General features: G+C 59.8%; 2 protein-coding genes across 7 annotated transcripts in view; both read right to left on the bottom strand.

Moving 5' to 3' along the window:
* Nucleotides 1-297: 297 nt before the first annotated feature.
* On the bottom strand, nucleotides 298-17,662 carry U2AF2 (U2 small nuclear RNA auxiliary factor 2). Of its 3 annotated transcripts, none has more exons than XM_029239872.1 (12): nucleotides 16,565-17,662; nucleotides 12,636-12,771; nucleotides 11,976-12,020; nucleotides 11,581-11,684; nucleotides 11,101-11,252; nucleotides 9,576-9,692; nucleotides 9,264-9,402; nucleotides 4,997-5,076; nucleotides 4,796-4,918; nucleotides 4,396-4,494; nucleotides 3,885-4,133; nucleotides 298-1,044 (listed from the first exon to the last, which is right to left on the bottom strand). In XM_029239872.1, exons 1-12 carry the CDS (start codon nucleotides 16,611-16,613, stop codon nucleotides 910-912), a joined length of 1,428 nt encoding a protein of 475 aa, XP_029095705.1. In that variant the 5' UTR covers nucleotides 16,614-17,662; the 3' UTR covers nucleotides 298-909. The 3 variants fall into 3 exon arrangements, with proteins under 3 accessions (XP_029095705.1, XP_029095712.1, XP_029095699.1); XM_029239879.1 differs by having other exon boundaries at nucleotides 4,408-4,494; XM_029239866.1 differs by having other exon boundaries at nucleotides 766-1,044; nucleotides 4,408-4,494; nucleotides 4,796-5,076; nucleotides 16,565-17,587.
* The window catches only part of CCDC106 (coiled-coil domain containing 106), a 4,613-nt gene continuing 3,093 nt past the window's right edge, over nucleotides 17,658-19,177 (bottom strand). For 2 of the 4 annotated variants that reach the window (XM_029239912.1, XM_029239910.1), the window contains one exon: nucleotides 17,658-19,093. In XM_029239912.1, coding sequence (XP_029095745.1) covers nucleotides 18,777-19,093 — 317 coding nt within the window. In that variant the 3' untranslated portion in view covers nucleotides 17,658-18,776. The remainder of the gene's footprint in view (nucleotides 19,094-19,177) is intronic. The other 2 variants (XM_029239915.1, XM_029239923.1) reach the window with 1 other exon arrangement.

The following is a 19,177-nucleotide window of genomic DNA, read 5'->3' as shown; positions in this document are numbered from 1 at the left end:
CGCTAGACCATGCCCCACCGCGGTGCCTTGGGACGATCTGAACTCCTGCGCCCACAGGGCTACCCGGATGCGCCCCTCCCCACTTCATACGGGGACCCGTCCACTGCACCCTCCTCCCCGGGGCCACGCCCTACGGCCGTCCTAGAGGATCAGGCCACGCAGGCGGGGTGTGCCACCTCGGGTGTGCCAAGGGCACGGGTGCCCGTGCCAGATCGACAGTGCGTACAGCTGGGCCTCAGGGAACCCCTGAGAACTGGAGGGGAGGGGGTTACACACACCGGACACGGAGCAGCTCCATAAAGTAAAATACAACAAAATGTTTAATGAGCAAATTCGTCTTAGCAAATATGAAACTGCCACAGAGAGTAGGAGAGGGACAGGGGCCACGGGGTGGGGGGCAGGTCTGGGGAGACTAAAGAGGAGAATCAACTATGTAAGAAACCAGGGAGGACACGGTGGAGAGGACCAGAGGCCAAAAGGACAGGAGCTGTGGTCCTGAAAGGGGAGAGCAGGGTATCGGGGCCGGACAACAAAATTCAAAATCATTTGGCCATAAAATATAAACACGCTATGTTTCTACGGTGGGGAAGGGGAGCGAAAGGGGGCATAAGGGAAGAGAGACTTCTGGGGAAGGGCCGTGGGGGTCCGACCCCGCCCTGCTGTGCACCCCCTCCCCACCCCTTCCCTCTGTGTCTGTGGGTGCATGTGTCTGTGTGGGTCTGTGTGCGCACTTCCCCCGTCCCCTCCCCGCCCCCAACCCCCCCCCACCCTTAATCGGTGCCATTCCAGTTGCTGCCGGCTGTCATTCGGCTGTCACTCCTCTGCCCATCGTCTTCAGAGGGGGAAAAGAGGGGGAGCTGGAGGGGGAGAAGCCCCAGCCAGCCCTGCCCCTGCCCTCCCCCGCCGCCTCTACCAGAAGTCCCGGCGGTGGTAAGAGTCGGGGTCACAGTATTTTGTGACAACCACTCTGTTGGCGAACTTGCGACCCGTCAGGCCCTGCATGGCTTTCTGGCAGTCAAACACAGAGGTGAACTCCACGAAGATCTGTGGGAACAAGACACAGGTTGTGAAGACCAAGGCCTCCCGGCCTCCAAGGATGCGCCGGTTCACTCACAGCAACCAGCCAGCATCTACCCAAACCCAGAACTCCGCGGGAGGGAGGGAGGTTTACCAAACATCCTCCAGCACCCCAGGATCAAAGAATGACAGAAAACAGAGACATGCAGAGGCATGGAGAATGAGAGCAGAGGAAGCTTAAGTCAAGAGCCCCAAAGGGCAGGGGACAGGGGTGAGCTCAAGGAGACCGGTCACTTATACTGAGTGTCTCCCCTGTACCAGGCACCATGCTGGGTGCTCCCCCAGCCACCCCAAGGGCCATGGGTGTCTCCCCCAGACAAGGGATGAAGGAAAGCTGACAAATCAGTACTCAAACCCAGGTTGATTCAAAAAAAAACAAAAAACAAAAAACAAAAACACCTGAACCTTGATCTGCTCAAGCTTCTCATCTTTCTTGAACCACCAGTTACAGAAGTGGAGGGAGGGGTGGATATAACCAGCCTAATTCAGAACATGGGGAGTTCTATAAAAACATGCCCCCTAATGCCTCAACAAGCAAAACGGCTTGCAAAACAAAACAAGAAGTAGTGACAAAACTGATAAATTTTAAGGAATTTTGAAACCAAACTGCAGGGTTCCTTATTTTGATCAAAGCAACTATAAAAAGACATTTTTGAGACAGTAAGGGAAATCGGAACATGGCTTGAGTAGACAGATACTAATGGTAATTTTGTTAACGTACTAATGGTACTGTATGGTTTCGTTAAGATAATTTTTTAAAGTTATCTGTTTATAGCAGTAGTTCTCAACCAAGGTGAATCTGTCCCCAGGGGACATTTGGCAATGTCTGGAGATGATTTTCATTGTCACAAAGGCATGAGTAACACTACTGGCATCTAGTGGGTGGAGGCTGGGATGGGGCTAAACATCCTACAGCACACAGCACAGGTCCCAAAGCAAGAGTGACCAGACCCAAGACATCAGGAGTTCAGATAGAGAACTGTACTTAAGTGATATATGAGATATATCTTGTTTCAGGGGAAAAAAAAGGGGGGGAATGGGAAGCTGAATATATAGAAATCAAGAATGATAAGACACTGGTAACCTGAAGCTGGGCAACGGGCCACTAAGACGCTGCTACACATACTAGAATACGACTCTAAAAACATACTATAACCTTAACTCTATCGCCATGACGTTTTCTCTCAACTCTTACGTTTGAAAAGAATGATAATAAAGTTTGAAAACAAATCACATAGACTGATCCCTGAGACCAGGCCGGGTCTTTCAATTAGTCCCCCCCAAACACGTCCTCAGCCCCCAGGCAGCCTCCAGGCTCTCCTCTCTTGAGCCACGACCGCACTAAGGAGACTGACCTGTCATGGACGGGGTGTCTCCAGTGCAGCAGTTAGGGGCAGGTAGGAGCGCAGGCCAAACCCAGTGCGGCCCACCCTCCCCTCCTGCCCCCGCCCCACCCCCCTCTGCCCCCACCCGCAATGCTTTTCCACTGCTCCTTGGCAAGTCTGTCCAGCCTGACACCTGAACAGGGATCAGGGTGCCTACCAGACCTCAAACTTGGAAGCAGCTCTGTCCAGCCCACTGCTCCCCGCAACATCTCTGCTGGGGTCTCAGGACCTCAAAGCCAGCCCCCCGAACACTGACCATCGTCCCCTCCCCCCAGACCTGCTCAGGTCCCCTGCTTCTCACCTGCCATCTCTGCCAGGTCACCAAACCCAGAAGGCTGAGCATCTCACTGGCTCCTCCCCCTCCCCGGGCACACCCAGATCAGCCGCCATGGTCCCGGCATTCACAGGCCACTGTCTTCTTTCCATCCTCCTGCCTGCTCTAAATCAGGTCACCGTCTTTCACCCAGATGACCACAAGCTGTTAGTTCCCAAAGCTCCAAACATCACATGGCTGTCACCCCCTACCCCTCCAAATTCCCAGCTCTGCTTTGCACTCCATGCCCACCACCCCCCGCCACTGTAAGGCACCACCTCGATGTGCCAGGTGTTTCCCACGTTTAAGAGCTTTAGAAGGCTCTCCCCATCCTCACTCGGAAGAACAGCCAGCATGCTTCCTAGCACCCACGTGGCCCCACTGCTCTCCGCTTCACCCCCTCTGGCTACACCAGCCACCTCGCTGCCTCTTGCCAGGACCCCACCTGCCTGCCGCGAGAACTGGGTGTCGCTCGGGCTTCACCAGCTCCTGACTTGCCTACCTGAACACAGGGCCCAGTGCGACGCTGCTCCCCTCCCAGCCACCACCGGAAGCAGCACATGCGCTGTCTCTTAACGTGGGCATCCCGCTGACCCACAAGGCAAGCAGCCACACACGCTGCAGGCATCCCGAGGAGGGGGGGGGGGGCATGAGATGCTGGCACCTGGCACAGTACCAGAGACAACGTGACTCGGTGAGCTCAGAATCAGACCCCAGAAATCAGAAACCTAACTGTGGCGAAGGGCTCGGAGCTGCTGTTCGAACTCAGGATTGACACAGGTGAGCTCAGCAGAGTACTTGGCAGCCGGAAGACACAGGTGGGTTTGCTGCTTTGGGGACTATTAGCACTTTTCTCCCCCTTCCACAGACAAGGCCAAACCACTTAGCCAAGATCACATGAAACCCAGGTTCTGAACCAAAGCTGCTTCTATACAGAGGCAAGAGGCAAGTCCTCAGCCACAGCGGCACAGCACACGCGCTGCCTCTCGCCGCAGGCCTGGGCCCCCAGAGGCCCCGCTCTCTCTGGGTCAGAGTAGGGTATGGGTGTGCGTGTGTGCCCGCACACGTGTGGGGACAGGGGACGCTCACGAGAGCACGCTCCCACACACCTTTCCACAGCCGGGCACCTCCACGCCGTCCACGGGGCGGGGGATCTCGATGGACTTGACGAGCCCGTACTTGCTGCATTCGTCACGCACGTCCTCCACGATCTCCTCGTACTCCTCGTCGTCCAGCAGCTCCTCGGGCAGGACCATGTTCATGAGGCACAGGACCTCAGTCGGGTGACCACCCATCTGCACCTGGGAGCTCATCAGGCCAGGCACTTGCAAGGTCACGGGGGTCTGGTTGATGGTACTCTGTGGGGCAGCAGGGGCAGGGGCGTCACGGGGCAGCTCCGCCCTCGCCCCCTCCATGCCCACTTCCCCCGAGCCCTCCCCCAAGACGCCATCCCAGGGAAAGACCCTGCTCTGCCCTTGAAGACCCAGGCACCCACTTCCAACACTGGCCAGGAAAGCCAGGGGCAGAGCTTAGGACGGCCCACCCAGCCCGCCCCCCGGCCCCTTCCCACCCCCCACCCCCCACCCCCAGATGTCCCCTAGCCAATGGAAGATGACGTGCCGGGGGGCTCACCAGCGTGGCATTCTTGGCTCCCACGCTTGCCCTCTGGACAAGCAGCTTCTTATCCCCCAGCTGCATCCCGTTCAGCCCCGCAATGGCCTGCGTTTGGAGAACGCGGGATGGGGGCACGCAGGAGAGAGGTACAGGTCAGAGGCCAGTAGCCTGGCACCTCCCCCGCAAGCCCCACTACCCCATAGCCGGACACTGGTAGGGAAGAGGGCAAGGCAAAGGGGTGAGAGTTTGGCAAGAGCTAGAACCGAGGGAAAGGGGCCCCTATGCCCAGCCCTGCTTCGGCGGGGTGGCCTCCTCCCACCCATCCTGAATGAGGGAGACCTCAGCGAGGATACAGAGCAGGGTGAGGGCAAGGACAGACTCGCCAGCACAGGGTCCCAGGGCTCACCTGGTCTGTGACGTTGATGTCCACGTACTCACAGAAGGCGTAGCCCTTGGAGAGCCCTGTGGCACTGTCCTTGACCAGGTTGAAGGCCTTGAGAGGCCCAAATGATGTCAGCAGCTCTTTTACCTGCGGCAGGCCAAGACGCCATGAGAGTATGGACGAAGGCTGTGACGGGGGAGGGGCGGGAAGAGACGAAGGGTCTACCTGGTCGTCATTCAGGTAGTTGGGTAAGCCCCCAATGAACAGCTTGTGGGCAGAGTCCGGGACCACGGTGGACACGACTCCTAAGGGCAGAAGGGAGCAGACGGACTGTGAGTCCCAGCACCAGATCGTTTCACAGACCCTGGCAGACGTCTGCAGGGAAAGGCCCGGCAGCCCCGGTCAGGCCGCGTCCCTCCCACCCACGCGCCCTCCCCAGCCCCGCCTCGGAGGCGCACCCCGGCAGCACTCTTCGGGACGCAGAGTGACCCCAGCACAGCGGCACATCAGGGCCCTGGGGTCAGAGACACGAGCTCACACCCCAACCTGCCACCTGCTGCTGCGTCACCTGGGCAGGTTCCCTCGGCTCTCGGCCTGCTGGAGAGGCATCATAGGGATACACAACCTCTCCTTCATCCTCAAGCCTCCACTCAGAGCCCTCCCCCAACCTGCCTCTGCCGAGGCCAGATCTCCCCAGGAAGCCTCCACGACCTTTTCCCGTGGGCCTGCGCTATGCACAGCTACAGGTGTCCCTAGCCGCTCTCTGGCCTCAGTCACAGGTGACCTCGGAGTCTGCTGTTCGGTGTCCGTGAGGGCTGGGACGTGCCCGGCTCACTCAGCACCCTGGCAAGGCGGGGCCCACATCAGCCAAGCAGGTTTAACGACCACCGTGCGTCCACCCCAATCCTGCCCTCTCCGCTGAGCTTTTGACTCGGGTGCCTGCCAGGACTCAGCCCAACGTCTCGCACGCTTCCAAAACGTTGTCCTTCAATTCTTGGAGCCTCCCCACAGGGCGTAAACTATACAGAGCTCCAGGACGCCGGCTGGACACAAAGAGGATAAAAACGTGGACCACCACCCACCCGGCCGGACCTGCTGTTCACTTTGAGTTCAAGGCCCACTAGGCCCACTACCGCCAGACGCACCACCTTGCCTTCCTCTGCAATCCAGCACCAGGTGGCCCCGCTCCACCTCCTCCTGACCTTGGAGAGGAGCAGGCGACATGGGGGATGGGAAAGAGCCTCAGACACCGCCACTGTGCCCGCAGAAGGGCTCCCTCTCCCACCACCACCCACCAGTCCAGCCCCTCCGGCCCTGCCACTCCAACCACCAGAGCCCAGCCGCATCGGGGTGGGGCATGCAATCCTCTGAGACGCAGCCTGGGCAAGGAGAGATGAGCAGAAGCATCTGGGAGCCAGGGCCACGGACCGAGCACTCCACACCGGGCACCCCTGGCCGAACTCCTTCCAGCTATTCGTTTCACGTTCTCCCACCCCTACCCAAAGCACGACAGGAGAAGACTGAGGCCCAGGGAGCAGGTACCACGTGAGGTCACACACTCCAGAACCCCCAACTTCACAGGCAGCTCTCAGGGAGTGAAGGGCTCTGCAAGGGTGCCGTCACAGGACACGGGCTGCGGATACAAGACTGCACAGTGGCAGCACTGGGGCTGGAACCTGCCCCACCACATACCTCAGGGAAGCACACGGCACCGAGGGCACCAGAGTTGGGCTCCCTGGGCTCCAATCTGGGGTACGAGACTGAGTGAGGCTCCTCTGGGCCTCAGTGACCTCATCTGTGGAACGGGGAGAAGCTCACACCCCCTACCCCGAGCGCGTGGATGAGCACGACGGAGCCACACGAGCACTGGACGCGGGCTGGCGGCCAGGCTCGCCACCCCACGAAGGCCAGGCCAGCAACCACAGCCCCTCCGTGCTCACTCGGTTCTGCCAGGGAAGAAGGGCCTGCTCTTCAGGGTCGCACGACCAGGAAAGCACAGGATAAATGGGGAACCCAGGCCGGTGCTGATGCCCAAAGTCAAAGCCCCGAGCAGCTCATCTCCTGACGGCACGCTCTGGGCGCCGCCCTGCTTCACACACCTGTTCTCTTCCAGAGGGGCTACCTCTCACCTTCAGCTCTAAAACCTCACCACCCCCCACAAGGCTGCCCTGGACCCCCAGGTGCCAAGCAATCCTTTCTCATACTTGCAGCATCACCTACCCCTTGGCAGGAGAACCGTGACCGCCTCGTGCACTGCTGTGCCCCTGGCACCCCCGGCACTGCTTTGTAGGATCCTCCTGGGGGAGTGGAGGAAGCCCCACAGGTAGGGGCCTCCGGAGGCAGAGTCAGATTCGCCCCTGAACTGAGGGGTGAGCCTGATCCAGGACGGGCACTCAGGGTGAAGCTAAATTCACAAATTCGAAGATGCTATGCCTTCCTGCTCCCAGTTTCCATCTCGTCTTCAGGGCCCCACTGCACAGTCAGGCCTGAGGTCAGGGAGCGCAGTTAAGGTCTCACCCCTGCAGATACGTGCACTTACAGTTTCAGGTCAGTCCCCTTTTACCAAGATAAGGAAGTTACCTTCCAGGTTCCTACATTGTTTCTTTTCCAACCCGGCGTGTCTGTCAAACTTTATCAAACGCTTTTATCAAATGCTTCTCCCGTTTATCGAACAGGAGATCGAAATACAACCTTTATTGCAGAGAACGTTTAACCTGCAGCCACCATCACTTTTCCTGCCATCCCCGGCACCCAAGGAAGGAACAGACTCGCCCAGTCACTGGTGGCTAGACCCCCGGCCTCCCTGGGGAGATAAATCCCAGAAAGGAGGTCAGCCGTAGTAACAGAGCCTGCGACCGAACACTGTCCCTGCCCCTGCGATGCCTCTGGTTCCACAGGAAAGAGATGACAAGTGGGGCAGCACAGGAGACGGCGAGGCAGACTCTGCGGTCAGGCTGCGCCACCCGGGGTCCCAGCAATCACGCCTCTGAGCACGGCACTGCTCGCTTCCTGCCTCACTCCCCTCCTTGGTGAGAGGGCGCCCCAGCACCTACCACAGGAGTCAAGGGCCACTGCAGCACGAAAGCAACTCAAACCACGCGCCAGTGCGAGTGGCTACGTGCCGATAGATCTTAAAGATCTGGCCCCTAGTTGTCACTTGCCGACCCTGTACTACAGGACAGTCACGATGACGAACACCTGATCCACGGGGCACACTTGGGACTGTGCTGGCCCAGGAAGCAGGAGAAGCAGTGGGCTCCTGTGTAAATAGGAATGAGTTAAAATGCAGGGAATTCACTGGAAAGAGGCACAAAGGAACGTTCCGTAGCTTGATCTGGGAAGTGGCCCCACAGACATACGTGCACGTAGAGCGTCAGAAAATCAGCAACTTCTCAAGTTTTTTTTATAAGCTAGAGAGATGTGCTGAATTTACCCAAACTGGTACGGTGGAAAACACTGGGGATGAGCCAGAGACCCAGCCCTGAGTCCCAAGGTGCCACCCTCTCTGGACTCCACATCCCCCATTTCACAAAGTGAAGAGCCAACTCAGTTTCCAAAAGGTGTCCTTCAGCGTGAAGCCTCAGCCAGCAGAACGCCACGTTCTCAGCCCCCAAGGGTGGGGCTCACGGCCCCCACACCCAGAGCACCCGGTGCTCACCCTGCCTTTGCCTGAGAGCTGGGCCCCCAGCTTGGCTACCGCAGCACTGGCCCCTCCAACCCCACAGCGTTCCCGGCCCCCAACAGGGCCCCTCACAGGCCCAAATCCTCACTTCCACTCGGCAGTCAACCACAGGGGTCAGCAAACAGCCTGCAGGTTCCTGTTTCTGTACAGCCTGCAGGCTTTCTGAAAAGTTATTTTACCACATGTGAACGTTACACGGCACCCAAACATCAGGGTCCACGGATGTTAAGGCATACGGGACACAACCACACCCACTCGCTTAGGGAGCACGCGTGGCTGCTTTCCTGCTACAACTGCAGGGTAGTTTCAACAGAGACCACGTGGCCTGCAGAGCAAAAAACAGTCACTCTCTGGCCCTTTACAGAAGAAAGTTCTGCCGACCCCAGGTCTGCTATGTTACCTACCCACCTGAGGTGGTACTAAACACGGCTGCGGAGGCTGGCCTGGAGCACAGGGGTCGACGGAAAATCCACATCAGACCCCGCACCAGGAGCTCTACTGACCACCTGCCCATCCACACAGGCTCACCCACGCTCGTACTGACCCCGTGGTCCAGAGCAGCGGCCTCTCACTGCCCACAACACGTTCAGTCTGGCCCTGGCTCCGCCACTTACAAGCTATGAGTCCTCGAGCAGACCACAGCTCACCCTCTCTGGGTGCCGGGCGCCACCTCTGCAAACAGGGAGACGCCCAACTCCCAAAAATTCGAGGGCTGGATAAGACGACGCATACCCTCTGAAGCACTCGTGCTGCTTCCCCGTTAGCTCCAGCTGGCCTACAGAGGGAAAGGTGGGCAAGATCCCCACTCACCAGGCACATAAACAGAGGGATTCTCTGACATGCCAGGCAGGGGCTGGTAGTCGTGAGGCCTGCGGATCTTCAGCGACTGGCCCTGGAAGATGATGCCGTCAAAGGCCATGGCCTGTGTGGTCTCGTCCACTGAGCGGAACTGAAGGAAAGAAAAGGAGGTGGTGAGGGACAGGGTGAGTGGCCAGCCAGCCCCCCCAACCCCCGAGGGCTCTGGGACAGCAACCTGGTAGAGAACGGACTGCAGAAGAGCCCAGTGGGAACAAGGGCTGCTGCAGACGGGCTGGGCCTGACCCCACCACATGCCTGGCTCACCTCTAAGAAGGCAAAGTTCTTGTCCTGGTTAATCTGCACTGCCAAGACGGGATTGCCGGGGGCCTGCGTCAGCCCCCCCAGGCGCATCTGGGCGTTGAAGAAATCCATCATGGCCTCCTGCAGAGGGAAGAGGAGACAGGGGGGGGGCGGGGGAAGGGAGGTGGAGAGAGGAGGGGAAGGGTGAGAGAGGGAGACACAGAGGGGTTTGGGGGTAAGGGGAGAGGGATGGGGGGCGGGGGGGAGGGAAGGGAACAGTGGAATATGGGTGGGGGCACAGAGATCAACAGTAGGAACAAAAGCAGGAGAAAGATCAGAGAAAGTGGGGGGGAGGCAGCAGCAGGAAACAGCCAGGGGCCAGGAGGCGGGACAGGAGGTGTGGAGAGAGCCACAGGGCCCCAACCAGGGGGAAAAAGAAAGATTGCTCAAGAAAGATGCGGCAAACAACAGGGAGAGGCAAAAAAAACATAAAACAGAGAACAAGGAAACGGAACGTGTGAGAAAAAGAAACATCCAATGGCGACAGCAAGAGAAAAATGGCAAGGAAGTGGAAAAGCAGCAGCAAGCAGAACACAGAGGAAACCCGAGTGAGAGAGAGAGAGAGAGAGAGAGAGAGAGAGAGAGAGAGAGAGAGAGAGAGAGAGAGAGAGAGAGAGAGAGAGAGAGAGAGAGAGAGAGGGAGAGAGAGAGAGAGGGAGAGGGAGAGAGAGAGAAGCAAAGGGAGGGAGGAAAGAGGGCGGGAGGCGGGGAGCGCAGGGCAGAGGGTTGGGGAGGAAGGGCGGGCGGGAGGGGAGGAGAAAAGAGTGATGTGGAGGAATCTGGCCCTGGAGTCCGGGGGCTGGTTTATCAAATGTAGCAAAGTGCAGGTTGAGAAAGTCAGAATGGACCTTACTTGCCTTCGACGACGGTAGCAAACTTTTTGTTGCTACGAGGGATCTCAGCCCCACAATATTTCACTTTAAAGAGAAATGGAAACAACTCTTTGATCTCGGGATTCTCAGGGGGTGTCACGGGAAGGGGTGGGGGAGAGGGGAGGGGGAGAGGAGCGGTAGGGATGGTGAGGGGAGGTCGGGGCGATCAAAAATAAAAGAACAGCGACCATGGGAGGGATGTGGGGAGAGGATGGGGGACACAGGCGGCAGAGAACAAGAGGCGTGTCAGAAACACTGAGGGGGAGCGTGCGTGTGCGTGTGCATGTGTGCGTGTCCGAGTCTCCCTCTCTGTCTCTCTCCACACGGATTCGGATTCGTGGATTCGTAGGTACGTTACGTGTGTGCCTGCTCTCTGGGTTGCTGGAGAAGGTTGGGAAAGGGAGACGGGAGAGGGAAAGGAGGGAGGGAGAGGGCCACCCCCAGCCCGGCCCCTGGCTGGCTCAACTCCATCGGTCCATCTGGGAGGGGGCCGGGGGGTCTTGCAGGAGCAGAGTCTCACCCGTGCAGGTTGGGGGACGGAATGGAGGGAAGGGGAGGAACAGGTGGGGGGGACAGGGAGAGGTAGGGGCAGGGGGAGGGCAGGGAGAAGGCAGTACCTCAGTGATGCCGAAGGGGATGTTGCCCACATAGAGGCGCCGGGCCTGTCTGGTCATCTGGCTACCGACCACGGGCACCGGTGTCGGGGTCACAGCCAGACCGTCGGGGGTCATGGTGGGGAGAAGGGCGGTGGCTGGAATCTGACCGGCAGCTTCAAAAGGAAGAGACGGGGATTAGAGGACATCAGGGCGCCCATGGAGCGGCTCAGCAGCAGCGCCCTCCCAGACATGGGCAACCACCGCCTCTGCGAAACCAGGTCTGTTGACAGCTTCATCCCTGCTGTCAACTGCAACAGTAAGGGCTGTTGTCAAGGGGCTTCAAAAGGCAGAGACCAGAAAACCCAGGGTGAAAACCCCATCCGCCACCCCCCCAAAACCGAGGCTCTGCTTCCTGACCACCCCAGTATACAACCACTCCAGCTCACGAGAGGGTGAGGGGGCCAGAGGACCAGTAGGTGCGGGGCGGCGGCCGGAGCCTACCTTGCATGGCCTTGTACTGCATGGGGGTGATGTGCTCGAAGCCGGGCGGTGGCACGTCCCAATATTTACGGACCTTCTTCTTCTTCTCGTGGCGGGGGGAACGACTGGGGGAGGGGGGAGGGGAGAGCGGGGCAGGGCGACCTCAGTCTGACCAAAGGTGGGCCTGCAAGTCCCCCCAGGCTCCCCTCGGCTCCCCCGCCCAGCTCGGCTCTCTCCAGGAGGGAGAGGATCCGGGTCAGGGCCGTGCCCAGGCCCGGGGAGGGTGCTATTGCAAGGCAGGTGGGCTCTCCCCAGTGCTCGGGCCGGGGCTGGACGAGGACAGGGCAGGGTGCACAGCAGGGAGGGAGGTGAAGGGAACGGACGTCAGGGCGGAAGGGGCAGGAGGAGAAGCTCACATCAATCCACCGTGCTCCTCTTTAGCGCCTCTGGTCAAAGGTTTGCTGGGGGGTGGGAGGGAAAGGTGTGGGGAGGGGTGACTGGGGACCCTCGTCTTCCCCACACACCACACCCCCCAAAGCCGCTGAGTCCAGGGCTGGGGCAGGGCCGAGGTGAACAAGCAGCGGGCAAACCCCCTCGGCCCTGCCATTTCCCCCACGCCCCCCACCCCCAAGCAAGAGGAAGGGAGGAAGGGCCAGACAGACCACTTTCTAGCTGAAGAGACTGAGGTGGGAGGAGGCAAGACTTCCACCTATCCCGCCCTTCCTCACCCAAGGGGCAGAGAGGACAGAGGGGAGCCTGGGGAGGGAAGAGGCGTTAGAGCGGAAACCGCCGTCCCCCTCCCAGGGCGGCACCCCGGAGACCCGCACAGTGGGCACAAGAGGGCCGGGAAGGGGAGGGAGCCCCTCACCAAGGGACAGACAGAGCGGCTCCCTGTCACCAGACTCGCCTTGGAGATAAAGAACCTGCCGCACCAGCGACCCACCAGAAACTGAAGGAAACCCCAGGAACAGGGAAGAAACTGATTCAGACAGGTGAGCAGCAGCGCCTCCCCCAGGTCCACGCGGAGAGGAGCCCCAGAGCCCCAGGACGCAGCCGCCCGCTCCCCGCCCTGGTACCTTCGGCGCCGCCTGTCCCGGGAGGCGCTGCGCTGGTCCCGGTTGCGCCGGTCCCGGCTGCGGCTGCGGCGCTTGCGGTCCCGGCTTCGAGAGCGGCTGTGGCTGCGCTTCCGGTGCCGGTTCTCCTTGTCACGCTCTGGGCAAGGCGGGGGAGAGGATGAGCTGAGGGAGGCCGCGGCCCAGCCCACCCGCGCACTGCTGGCTTCGCCCCAGCCCCAGGGAGGCCACCCCCAAGGGGAAGGGGCTTGATGGAGGAAGGGAGAGCAGGCTTCCTGGGTCCACACGCGAGTCCAAAGACCCTCGGGACCGGGAAGGGAGCTGGTTACCTGAGGGGACAGGGCCTGGAAGTGCCCCCGGGGTGTAAGGTACCTGAGGATGCTCAGGAGGAGCTGGGGAGCCAGAGAAGACAGAGGAGGCTGGCTCCTGGTCCCCCTCGAGGGCTGAGGGGCCTGACCCCAGGGTCGTCCCTGAGAGGGGCAGGGCTAGAGGCTGGGGAATCAAGAGACCCAATGATGTTTTCCTGAAGGGACCCAGCAGCCCCTCAGGAGACCTCCTCAACCAGCTGGCCCCCACTGCCCCACCATCAGGCCCCGGGGTCAGGCGCCAGGCAGGACCCACTTCGCTGAGAAGCAGGGACACCCAGCCTATCCCCACCCCACCAGGTGAACAATGCAGGATCCCCTCCTCCAGAAAGGCGTGTCTTTCGGAATCTGGGGGGCGGGGGGAGGTGCCGGCCCACTACCCCCCATTCCCACACTCCCTCAGAGCCAAGGACAGCAGGAGCTGGGGCGGGGGCTTTCTCCAGAGCTCCCCTTGGCGCCTTCAACCTCCCCCCACTTGCCTTGGGGGCGGCGCCTAGGAACAGAGCACAGCCTTGCCAGCAAAGCACAGAAACCTTGGCTCCCAGCAGACCTCTCCCCCTCTGAAGAAGGTGCAGCTCCTGCACCACGCTGTTTGTACTCTATTTCCTCGGTTCAAAGACGCCACTGATTCCTCTACTATCCTCGACTACCCCTCAAACACGTGTTAACTTTACCACGTGTCTGGGGACGGGGCAGCGGGGGGCGGGGGGGAGCGGGGATGGAGATAATAAGAGAATGCCATGGACCTCACTACAACAGGATAAACCTGCACCTTAAAAAGGAAAAAACGTTGTAGCAGTCATTGGGATGCCACCTAAAACCATATTCTGCGCTAGTTTTACTTGCACTCGATCCTTACTGTTATTTCCGGAAAACACTGGGGAGGGGGCCTTGCTCACGTAAGAGATGAGAAACCTAAGGCGCAGAGAGATCACGTGACTTACCCAGAGCCAAAAAGCATGAAAATGGTGAAGCCTGAATGTGAACCTTGAAATGTCAGCTAAGGCAGCTAAGCAGCGAACAATACTCCTAAAACACTGGAACCACTAACGACAGTGGGATTGCCTCCTTGAAGATAAAAAGACTAAACATAAAAAACAAATTGAAAACTGGCACCTGGAGGGAACAGGAGGGAACGGGCAAGCAGTGTGAAGCCAGAGGTAAGCACAGAGTCATGGCACTGGGCCCGGGGAGGAGCCCTGGCCAGAGGCTTTGGGCCTCTGGCTCCACGCTTGTGAGATGGGCAGGCTGTGAGCAGGAGACCCTTTCCTGTGGCTTAGACTCTAAAACAGACAAGCAGGGAAAGCGACGAACACAGAGGAAGCAGTGGCACCTGCTGGGTGCCTGGGACACAGAAAAGGAAATTAATTCCCTGGAGACGCAGACTGACACTTGGAGGAAGCGGGACGCAGAGACAAAGACCCACAGGCACAAAGACCCATGGGCAGAGCAACACATGGGCAAAGCTTCCCCCTAAGGCAAGAGTAACACCCCCCCACACACACACCCACTGATACAGCACAGATCAGAACAGAAAAGGGCGCTACAGTTGCTCAAAATGCTGTGGCCACCTTGTTGTGGGAACAACTCCACCAACCCAAGGGACATGCCCCGGCTGAGGGCCTGGCCCCCCAGTACCAGTAGGAACACCCAGGGAGAAAGCAGGCAGCACACCTGCAAGTGCCCCAAGGAAGGCTCCATCAGTTCCACTTGGCTTTCCAGCCTAGCGGAACATGGCTTTGCAGCCAGGCAGACTCGGGATCGGTTTCAGCTTTTCTGCATAAAACCATGCAACAGCAACCAAACCTTTAAACCTCATTTTTCTCTTCTTTAAATGAGACTCATGCTTACCACCAGGTGTGGGACCTGGCAGAAGGACGTTTGGAAAGCAACTTTCCCTGCCCTTCCCCATCTCTAACACCATCTCTGAGTGAGCTGCAAACCTGCCTCTGTACTTCCTCCCTAAGTAAGAAATTACACTAGGAATTATTTCACAATAAAAAATATCACTAATCGGGCACTTAACGTATGCCAACCCCCATGCCACACACTTTACATATGTTGCCCCATTTAATCTCAGCTCTGCCTCTGATCAGCTGAAACATGGGAAAGTTTTTACTTTCCGAGCCTGTTTCCTTCTCTGCAAAGGGCAGGAAATCACTTCAGCCTCATAGGGCTGTTACAAGATCCACTTAGAAAAACTGTGCAAAAGAGCTTAGCAAAGTGCCTGACGCATGCTCAAAGTTTACCTGCAACTATCATTTCTATCATCCCTGTTTATTCCCAACATCCCAACGACAAAAACAAACAAAAAAAGTCACCCTACACATACAAAAAAAATAAGCACACAGCTACTGAGCAATAAAGTAGGTACTAAAACCCAGGTCTGCTCACCTCCAAAGCCTGTACTGTTAAACGGTACATCATGTACGTACAGACACCCCGTGGGCACCCCGAAACGTGACTTCTTGTCTCCTAATCCAGCCACCCCCTACCCCACTCTAGGGTGGGCCGAAAGGGGAATCCCAGCGCCCCATGGGGCCCTCCGAACACAGGTAGTTTAAGCCTCAAGCCTACCACCTTCCCTCGGCCTAGCTTCCTCACTCTCAAACGGGAATAAGAAGACAAAAGAAACCTGTTAACTATCTAACGCTTCTCTCAGTGCTGACATTCTTGGGGCCCCCAAAGTAATCAGCATTAGCACGGCCCCGTGCTTGGACTCGGCGTCACCCGAGGGGGACGTGCCTCCCACCCTCCCGACTGAACCAGATCCCCCTACTCGCTCAGCCTCAGTCTCCTCCCCTCCACGCTGAGATTTACGAGGCTGAGTCTAGGTGTCCCGAGCTGCGATCCTACAGGACGTGGGGTTTGCCTCTCTAGCTAGGGAGCGATGGGACGCAAACATTCCGCACTGTGATCGCCGGGAGAGCCAGAGCCCCGAGGAAGGGGTACAGGCGTGCGAGAGGAACACAGAGCACGCACAATGAGGCCTCTTCCACAAGCGCCGACCCTGGCGCCCCACGGCAGCGGCCCGGCGTGACACTGGCGGCCGGTCCGCAGGACTAGGCGCAAAGGGCGGCGGTGCTACAAGCGCCCCCCCCCGCGCGGCCCGGCCCGTGCCCACGTGAAGGGGGCCCCACAACGGCCATTTTGGAACAAAGGGGGCGTGGAGACCCGGGCCGCGGGCCCGGCCGGAAGCGGAAGTGCCAAGGCAGCCGTAGAAAAGGAGGAGGTGCGAGACCGAATCTATATAATCTCCTTTCCAGATTAAAAAAAACTAAGTCCGCGAGGGGACACCCGGTGAGCCCGCCGCGCGTGCCGGGGACCACGTGGGGCGCGGAAAAAGGAGCGCATGCGTCCGGGCCTGCGCTCGCCGCTCCCTCCCCTCCCCTCCTGCGCGGCGGCACGCCGGGAGGTCACGTGAGCGAGGCGCGCGCCGCGGTACTTGGTGGGGGGGGGCGCCGCGCGGCCCTGAAAGGAGGGGGAAGCAAGGAGGAAAATGGCGGGGGACACGGAGGGAAGCCAAGAGTCGCCCCGCCCGCCGTCCCGCACCCCCGGCGCCCTCACCTTGCTTATTCTCGTTGAGCTGCCGCTCGAACTCGTCGAAGTCCGACATGCTGAGGCGGCCGCGTAGGGCCCTGTGGAGCTCTCGCCTCGCCTCGCCGCGCGCCCGCTCCGGCCGCTTCGGCTACTTCCGCCGCTTGCCTCGGCTACTTCCGGCCGCCGCCGGCGCTCCACCGCCTCCTACCTAATCAAGCCCGGGCCGCCCGCCCCACCCCAGCTCCGCCCCTCTCCCCGCCTGCGCGCCCGCGAGGTGCCCCTCCCCCCCGGGCCTGGCTCCGAAACGCGTCGGCTATTTCCGGACCGTAGACGACAGCCTCGGGAGCAGCAGCTACGGCTGCTTCCGAAAACACCCGAAGCGAGGGTTTCGCCGCCTCCCCAGGTTTTCGTAACTTTTCGGATATTAGCTCTTCAACGTTCAGATGTTTCCGTAGATCCTCGCGTTCCTCTGCATCCAGCCCCCTCTAAGAATTCGGCTTCTTCCGAAAATTGAAATTGTCCCAGTCTTTGCTTGCGCAGATTCTCCCCGCTCTTCTCCGCCGGCCCCGTCCAAGCAATCGGCTACTTCCGACAAGCCTAACCGTCCCGGACTTCGTCACTTTCCGAAGGCTTCCGGAGCTCGCCCTCAGACCCAACCAGAGATAAAGCTCGTTTCCAAACTTCGGCTCTTTCCGGAGATTCCAGGAGCACCCTCCTCCCCTCTCGGAGAACTTCGGCTCCTTCCGCCACCGCTTCGGGAAGGCTTCACTCACGGGAGATAGCTTCGACTTTTTCCGTCGGCACTTCGGCTCCTTCCGGCTCCGGGAACCGAAAAGGGAGGGAGGACAGAGGAGAGGTGGGTCAGGGGAAGGGAAACGGAGAAGGGGCAGGGTCCCGGCTCTCGGAACCTGGCTCTCCGGGTGGGGAAAGGGGAGGAAAAGAAGGGCTGATCTTGCGGAGGACCTAAGAAGGTTGCGCGAGACAAAATCAGCCAGCGGGGTGAAGGGTGCGCGCGGCCGCTGCGGAGGTTGCCAGAGCGGCTTTGTGCGCCTGCGCAAGGGGGAAGAGGCGGGGCGCGAGGTGGGCTTCTGCGCCTGCGTAGAAGCCGGTCTGAGGCGAGGTTTCTCAACTGTTCCGGAAGGGTGCCCGCTTCCCGAGCCTCCAGAGCGCGTGCGCGAGTCTTTCCCTTCCTCCAGGGAAAGTACTGCATTCCCGACCGTTAAGCTAGGCCGCCCTCTCCTGGTTGCCGTGGCAACCGCACAAGCGCGCCCGCCCGCCGCGCAGGCGCAGCAGGCGACGTAGCGGACACTTCCGGGAGGCAGATAATTTCGCTTTACCGCCTCCTGGCGGAAGCCTACGCTCAGAGAGTCCCCGTTCCCCTCGTTGGCCGCCTCCGCCAGAGGTTTCATTCAGACCCGCCTCCTGCCTCCGTGCCTCTAGTCCAAGTAGCCCAGCGGGTAGTGCTCACGCCTTTTTTCCGGAGCTCTGCCCCTCCGAGTTCCCCAGGGCACAGCTCCTTCTCCCCTCCCACCCCTGTCTCCGGGGAGCTAATTACACCGTCTCCCCAACCTCACCGTTTCCCGCCTGACCGTCCGTGCCCCGGAACCCCTCAGAGCCTCCGTCACCGTCTTCGCGGCAACGGCCACCCCCTCCCAGGAAAAGGCCGGGGCCCAGTTTATTCCAAATTTTATCATCTCTTTTTAATTTAAATTCACTTAATAATTATCTGTTTCACGTGGACTCGAGGCGGTCCCGGAACGCGGTTTGGGAGTTCCTTGCAGGACGGGCAGGTGGGCCAGCCTCTCCTTGGGGCTGGGGGCGGCAACGGGGTATGTACAGTGCCCTCGCCTCACAGTCCCGCAGTCTTCCCAGGAGCAAGGGCCGGGTGACGGCAGGACGGTGCCGCTCAGGTGGGAGGGGGTGCCAGTGTTTAGGAAAGGGCAGAAACCGGCCCCTGGACAGTAGTTCTTGGACCGCCCCCACCCCAGGGAATGCGGAGGACGGGGAGGATGCTAAGAATGAGAGAGGCAAAGGGGCAGATCTATATACAAGGGACCCGGGAAGGGGGTGGCGGTCCGCAGGAGAGGAAGGAGAGAGGCACGCGCAGAAGCAGGCCACCCATCCGCCCCCATGCCCTCGCGAGGGCCCACCACTCCTACACACGCTTGACCAATGCCGGGAGGGCGGAGGGGGAGGGAAAGAGGGGCCGGGGGCGTGTCCCGGGCCAGGTGGGGCGGGATCACCGCTTGAAGCGGTAAGTGATGGGAAGCAGCAGCTTGCTCTTCTTGAGGGCCTGCACCTTCTTGAGGGTCTCATCGTCCAGGGCCAGGAAGCAGCGGCGCGAGTACTCGAGCAGACGCTCCTTGGAGGGGTCGAACTCGCCCACCTCCGCCAGCTTCTCGGGGGCCACGATGAGCAACTCCGCGATGGGCGTGGTCAGCGCCACCGTGTTGCGGTCCACTCGGTGGTGCTCGAAGGCCCGAGACATGCTCTTCAGCTTCTGGAAGGTGCCCAGGATCTTCTTGTAGCGGCAGAGCACACCGTCGGCGTCCTTCACTGCAGGGCCCAGGGGAGAGAGCGAGAGAGAGGCATTGGGGGGGGGGCAGAGAGAGGAAGTGGGAAGGGGAGGCCAGAAGATCA

This window comes from Monodon monoceros, unplaced genomic scaffold, assembly GCF_005190385.1.
Source record: "Monodon monoceros isolate NGI ecotype Baffin Bay Population unplaced genomic scaffold, NGI_Narwhal_1 Super_Scaffold_10, whole genome shotgun sequence".
NCBI classification, from domain to species: Eukaryota; Metazoa; Chordata; class Mammalia; order Artiodactyla; family Monodontidae; genus Monodon; species Monodon monoceros.
The sequence above is the reverse complement of the archived record's forward strand: the minus strand, read 5'-3'. Positions and strand labels throughout refer to the sequence as shown.